Here is a 7,500-nt window from a genome sequence, read left to right as displayed (position 1 = left end):
ACTGTCTCGAGGTTTTCAATCAATTATTTTGTTCTACAAGGTGGTATCAAAAGGCTCCCGGACTAGTTATGTTTAATAAAAAATAACTTATTCACCTAAGTTTTAACATCATCTCCTTCGAAATAGTCACTTTGCACAGCAATACACTGGTCCCAGCATTTCTGCCACTTTTGGTATCCGGCCTGGAAGTTATTTTCTGTAAGCAAGTGAAGGGCCTTCTGTGATCCATTCTGGATCACAACAATGGTGATAAATCGGTGGCCTTTGAGCTGCATTTTCATCTTGGGGAAGAGATGGGAGTCCGCAGGTGCTAAATCTGGTGAATAGGGCAGGTGCAGAAGTGATACTATGTTGTTTTCGGTGAGAAGCTTACAAAGGAGGAGAGCTTGGTGACAGGGTGCATTGTCATCATGAAGAATCCTATTCTTTGCACCCCACAGATCTGGTCCCTTTCACTGAATGTCCTCCCTCAGACACTTAAAAACATTGCACTAGAACTCTTGATAGATGGGCTGGCTCTGGGGGACAAATTCTCAATTTCCAGGGATGACACTTGTAGTAAATCTTTCAGATCACTCATCATCTTCCAGAGACATTTTTCTGCTTTTGAAGTGCCCATGCCGCTCAAAACATTGTGTACGACCCATTGCCTTGTCACCGTAAGCTTACTGAAGCATGCTCAATGTTTCTGTAGCAGACTTCCCAAGCTTAAAGCAAAATTTCATGTTGGCTCTTTGTTCCTGTCCATGACAAAATCACAGGCTACAGCACATATGTGATCACAAAAACACAAATTTCACAACTTGCAAAAGTAAACACAGTGATGTCACTCAACACACTGCCTCATGAAGGTCACTGCTAGCTCTTACTGCGCATGCAACTGTGTGCTGCCATCTGTTGGCATGCTACAAAACCAGTCTGGGAACTTTTCGATACCATCCTGTATTTTGTGGTGGATTTGTAGTCTCAGTAGACTATTGGTCAAACTGTCTTGTGCTATTTAGTTTTAATCCTTTAAAGATTAAGATGACTTTGTTGTTCATCCTTTCAAAGCTGGTAAATAAGTATTGGTCTGTGTAGTGTGGTTGATATATTTGACTGGACTGTATTCTTGAAGGCAGTGTCACAGCATGACCACAGCACAATGGCAGAAACAAGCCAATATGGGAGTCTCTGTGTGGTTGTTCACTATGAGAGAAATAGTAATCAAATGTCTCTTAAGCCTCTATATGACCATCTTGAAAAAGAGAGCTACACATTGGATAATGGTTGTCTAAACTGGCACTCTGTCAGGACAGAAAAAGTTCCAGTTGATCCAAGCAATAGAACAGCCTCATGAAATTAACATGCAAGTGGCTGAGCACTCCACAGATACGTATACCCTTAATGTAGTTCTCAGGGAGATTCAGCATGACACGGAGCGTGACAAGGCTGACCCTTTGAAATACAAGTACACCTCATTTTTGCCAGCTGAATGGACTAGAGCAATGTGAAATAAAATGTCTTGCTCAAGGATACAATGCACCACTGGGAATCGAAATCATGATCTTATGACCATGAGCCAAATACCCTAACCACTAAGCCATGCACCTTCATTAATATAGTCTAAGATGCACTATGTCTAAGCAAAAGGTAGGAGGTTACAGTTGGAACACATTTCATGATATTGGTCTGCTCAGTTGTGACCAACCTGAGGTTAAACAATGAGAACCACCTCTTGTTTAGTTAATAGATTTCTACCTCTAATTGCTGTGGAGGCACAATGGCCCAGTGGTTAGAGCAGTGGACTCACGGTCATAGGATCGCGGTTTCAATTCCCAGACTGGGCGTTGTGAGTGTTTATTGAGCGAAAACACCTAAAGCTCCACGAGGCTCTGGCAGGGGATGGTGGCGGACCCTGCTGTACTCTTTCACCACAACTTTCTCTCACTCTTACTTCCTGTTTCTGTTGTACCTGTATTTTTCAAAGGGCCAGCCTTGTCACACTGTGTCACACTGAATATCCCCGAGAACTACGTTAAGGGTACACGTGTCTGTGGAGTGCTCAGCCACTTGCACATTAATTTCCCGAGCAGGCTGTTCCGTTGATCGGATCAACTGGAACCCTCGACGTCATAAGCGACAGAGTGCCAACAACCTCTAATTGCTACAGTTAGTTTCTTATTATCTTTGTATGGAAATGTCTAAGTGGAAAGATATGAAATTACTGTCTCTTAGCTACAAGTTCATATCTATCGCCTGTGCAAAGGATCATAGCATATGTTTTATATGTCCCAGTTTATCTCGGGGGAAAAGTTACTTGTCCAGGAGGAGATTTGTTTCTCATCTGCTTGAAGCTTCATAGACAGGAATTAATCACTAAGTATATGAATTAATGAAAGTATTCCCTGTTGAAATTAGTTTTAATCTGAACTGTCTTACAATGTTCTTTCAAATTATTTCTTAATCGTTTATTACTGTTTGTCATCAAATATTTTCATTCATGTATCAGAGTTGGATATCTACCATGTTTTGTGATGTATCACTATTTGTCATCAATTAATATTAGTCATCCATCTATCACAGTCGTCTACCATTGTTATCATCTATTGCAGTTATGTCTCTGTTAGTTATTCATCACTGTTTGTTACCCACCACTGTTAGTCATCTATCAATATTAGTCATTCATCTATCACTGTTAGTCATTATAACTATTTATTAATCTATCACTGTTACTCACCCATCACTGTCAATCATCTATCACTGTCAGTCATCTATCACTGTCAGTCGTCTGTCACTTGTAGTCATGTGATCTTTTGTTTTCAGCCAGTCAGTGTGGTGTTCTGTCTAAAAACTTGATGGCAAAAATGAAAGGACAAAAAGACCTTCAGTCTAAGGTAAGGAATCAAATTAATTTTCTGTTACTTTCTTGTTATATCTTCTCTGTTTTGCTGGAATTTCTTTCATCGCTGAATGTTATCATCAATCTACATTTAATTACATCTACATTTAATTACATATGGCCTCCTGGAGTAATAGAGAGGAAAGATGAGGAGCTATGTTTAGACTGGAGTTTAGGTCAGAATGCTTACAACTAAATGTTCTCCACCAAAGGCAATCATTTTCAGTCATTGGATCAGGGTCATGCTGAGGCACCAGCTTTAAAGGTTTTTTGTCAAATGAATTAACCTTCGTACTTATTCTCTCAGTTTCTTATGCTAAGCCACTAAGTTATGGGGGACAGAAACAAACTATGGGTGCCTTTATGTTGCACTAGGACTCACAAGCCTGAAAAATTAGGAATGCTCAGCTGGAGAGGGATGAAGGGGACATGCCTGTATGCAAGGATGACCATGGTTTTACTTAATTTGACATGTGTTCTCAAGCACGGCAAACTGTCAGATATATATATATATGCATGAATATATATATATATATATATATATATATATATATATATATATATATATATATATACATATATATATTTAAAAAATGCACAACATTCCCAAAACATGGATAAATGATAAGAGCTCATCCAGAAAAGAGAATGCCTTTAAGAAATGCAGAGGCCAGGTCCAACATGCTCTGAGACAGACGAAGGAGGCTTGGTGGTCTTTCAAGGCTACTGAACCCCAAGAAATGGAGAGGCGGGGAATCTTCAGCTTTCTTCAATGTTACAAAAGGCACGAAGCAAGGTTGTCTTATGGCCCTTATTCTGTTTGCGCTCTTCTTTTCAGTGATGCTAAGGTATACTTTTGGTGACATACCAAGTGGTGTCAAATTCCAGTTTCAAACAAGTGGTGGACTATTCAGTCATCGTTTCAAAGCCAGAACACTGCTTGTGTACCATCTGAATCAAACCCAGGTGTCTGCTCCAACAGTTATAATTGTTGGGGACTTGGTGGGTTGATATATAAAATTTATATGCATATATATGTGTATATGCATACATGCACATTATATATATATACAGCAGGCATGGCTGTATGGTAAGAAGCTTGCTTTTCTATCACATGGTTCCAGGTTCAGTCCCAATGTGTCACACCTTGTGCCAACCAAAGCTTTGAGAGTGGATTTGGTAGATGGAAACTGAAAGATCATTGTGTGTATATATACATATATATATATATATATATACATATATATATATATATATATATATATATATATATATATGTGTACATACAGGGTGCCTCTGCCAAAATTGATATAATTTTAACTATGAATATCTGAGTAACTACATGTCTAAGGCAAACGAAATTACAGAGGCTTCGTGTTGAACAATAAAAGATTTATTTATCAATATTTGAACAAGAAATTCAGAGGGATGTAGATTTTATAATTGCTTTCACAAAGCTTCACAAACATTCAGTATGCACACTACCTGTAACATAATATACATCAAGTCGGTAGTCCAGCTCTTGCCAGACATGCTGTAGCATGTCTTGCATAGCATTCTCCAGCACCTCAGTGACTTTCTGCTTTAGGCTTGTAGGAAGAGTGGGGATATAAATTACTCCTTTGACATAGCTCCATAGAAACAAATCACAAGGTGCCAAGTTAAGTGAACGTGATGGCCATTTCAACATCACATTGTTATTATCACTGGCATGCTCAATCCAAACTTAGTTTTTACATATTTTACTAAAATTTGAGATCATTTGAGCAAGAATTGGCTATGGTATCATTTTTTTGACGCACGCACGCACACATTATCTGAAACGTACAGTATTATACATCCGTCATAGCTGATCTTACCAATTGTTTTGCGCTAGGAATACAACAGAGTGTTAGGTAACAATCCGGTTATGTAACCTTATAAACTGATTGGTAAAATCAGCCATGTTAGATATATAATACTGTACATTTCAGATAATATACCCACTCTATAGACAGATATACAAGCACATCTTTTCCCCGACTTACGTGTGTGTACACGCGCGCGCGCGCGTGCATATAAGGTATCGAATTTATGGGTGTATTAGGCTGACGTTTCTGTGGTGTATGCTTGAGAAGTATGTGTACATGAAGCTCCACTGCAAATGATGACAGTTTACCATAGTATTTAATCCTAGCTATGTTGTTGAGACTGCAGCAACATGAAATAAAGTACCTTATACCAAAACACAAAGCACCACCCAGTTCGGGAACTGAACTCCTTATCTTAAGACTGTGAGCCTAATGCGTCACAGTCGTATATATAAAAACAAACTTCTATGTATATGTGACCCTGTTTGTGTTTATGGTGTGTCCATAAATACCCCGCGTCTTACCGGCTCAACAGATAAGTATAAATAAAATAAGCAGAGTTGATATACTTTAAAAAATTTCAAAGTAGCGCTCTAGCACGGCCGGTCATAGACCAATGGTTAGTATAAATAAAATAGTCCATTTGCATATTTAAGGCTCAAAAACAAATTTTTTCCTGTCAAGGGAGATAACTCTAAACGAAATTTTCTGAAGTAAATCTTAGTTCTGTCCCTTGAAATTTATTGGGCGTTGTTATCTACATCTTCGTAATTGAATAACACTAAAATAATTTTCTAAGCGAGGAAAATAAATCAGTTTTTATTATAGTGCACTCTCATACGTGTAAATTGCAGGGGTAAAAACTAGAAAATGAAGCTTAAAAGCCTCCTTATAAAGTATAGGACATATCTTTATTTTTTTGTAATTTTATATCACTATGTATAAGAAGTTACAGGCATGGTTGTGTGATTGAGAAGTTTGCTTCCGAACCACATGGTTTCAAGTTTAGTCCCAGCCATGGTAACTTGGGCAAGTCTCTTCTTCCTTAGCCCCAGGCCAACCAAAGCTTTGTGAGTGGACTAGGCATACGGAAACTGGAAGAAGCTTGTCATATGTGTGTGTGTATGTGACTAGCGTAGCTAGAGTGTCTGCTGCTTTGGGTGGCCCTTTCGTTTTCCGCCCCTGGACCCCACAAAAACACATATTGCTTACAGCAGACCCAAAAGTGGTTACCCTTTAAAAGTGCCGACCAGAGCGGTCTGATCCTACTGCCCCTCTCAGCTATGCTAATGATGTGTGTGTGTGTGTGAGAGAGAGAGAGGGTGCATGGCCTAGTGGTTAGGGTGTTGCACTCACAATCTAGTGATTATGATTTCAGTTCCTAGATTGGGTGGTGCATTGTGTTCTTGAGAAAAACACTTCATCTCACGTTGCTCTGTGACCACTTCAACACCTGATGCATGGTACACAGTGCACCTGTTCAGGCAATGTCGATTTGATGGAGGGAGTGAACTAATGTGTGGCATGAACATTTGCTCATTATAAACAGAACATTTCTGTAGGTCATTTGGCAAAAGAAAAAAAGCTAAATGCTCATATGTCATTGTTGACGAGAGAGTCCAACATATATACGTATATTTATGTATGTGTGTGTGTGTGTGCATATGTTTGTGTCTCTGTGTCTTGACATTATGTGATAGCTATAAAATGGTTGGCAGTGTCATGTAAGCAGTGTCATTCATTTCCAGCATTCTGCAAGAACATGTCTGGCCTTGGGGAAATATAACCTTACTTGGAAACAAGTGATTGTTGTTTAAACTGGAATGGAATCTAACCGTAGGAAATCTGCCTCTGTAAATTCCATGGCTTAGTGGTTACATTATCAAACTCAAGGTCGCAAGATTGTGATTTCAATTCCTGGACCAGGCGATGCCTTGTGTTCTTGAGCAAAACACTTCATTTCACATTGTTCCAGTCCATTCAGTTGGCAAAAATGAGAATTCCTGTGAGTCAGCATGACTTGAGAAGGAAACTTTACTTTACTTTATTTACCATGCAAGCATGGAAAAGTGGATGTTGTAATGATAACTATGATGAAGAAGACGGGCTCTATGTCCAAAATAAAAACGTCTGTACAGAATTATATTACTATCCAATCAGTCATCAGTCAAATTTGCTTTAAAGTCTTTTGTCATATATTTAGATATTACAGTTTTCTCCCTTCATACCCCACTCGTGATGCTACATGGACTGAAGGGGTAAACACATTGGAGCTCATCACAGCTTGCTGGATCCTTGTCAAACCATCCAACCTATACCAGCATGGAAAACAGTCGTTAAATGATGATGATGATGATGTTTTATTATCTTACAAATGGAAGGACATGTTGGACATGTCTGTCTTGGTTGTACGCTGCCTGAAAAGAACCCCCCCCCCCCAAAAAAAAAAGACAGGTTGTGTCTAGAACGTTTTTGATAGAGAACTACCAGGGTTTAAACATCAACAATATACTAAATAACACCACTTATTATTTATAAACTGTTTCCATTTGCATGCTTTTAATTTTGTTTGATTTCAAGGTATTGTCTTTTTGCTTTTTCTGTAGTATACTGGCTACACTTCCTGCCCACTGGTAACCAGCTCTTCCAAGTGTATCCTAGCAGAGTTTGACTTCACTAATACACCAACAGAGACCTTTCCATTTGACCAAAGTAAAGAAAGAAGATCTATGTTTTTACTAAAGAGTCATGTCTTACCACCTATGTACT

General features: G+C 38.8%; 1 protein-coding gene across 2 annotated transcripts in view; it reads left to right on the top strand.

Moving 5' to 3' along the window:
- LOC106871235 (sulfide:quinone oxidoreductase, mitochondrial) overlaps positions 1-7,500 on the top strand; it is a 62,793-nt gene that overhangs the window by 50,340 nt on the left and 4,953 nt on the right. For both annotated transcript variants that reach the window (XM_089365884.1, XM_089365885.1), the window contains exons 8-9: positions 2,806-2,876; positions 7,338-7,500. The exon at positions 7,338-7,500 is cut by the window's right edge and continues 16 nt beyond it. In XM_089365884.1, coding sequence (XP_089222010.1) covers positions 2,806-2,876; positions 7,338-7,500 — 234 coding nt within the window. The remainder of the gene's footprint in view (positions 1-2,805; positions 2,877-7,337) is intronic.

This window comes from Octopus bimaculoides, chromosome 18 (genome assembly GCF_046866305.1).
Source record: "Octopus bimaculoides isolate indiv1 chromosome 18, ASM4686630v1, whole genome shotgun sequence".
Lineage (NCBI taxonomy): Eukaryota > Metazoa > Mollusca > Cephalopoda > Octopoda > Octopodidae > Octopus > Octopus bimaculoides.
The sequence above is the reverse complement of the archived record's forward strand: the minus strand, read 5'-3'. Positions and strand labels throughout refer to the sequence as shown.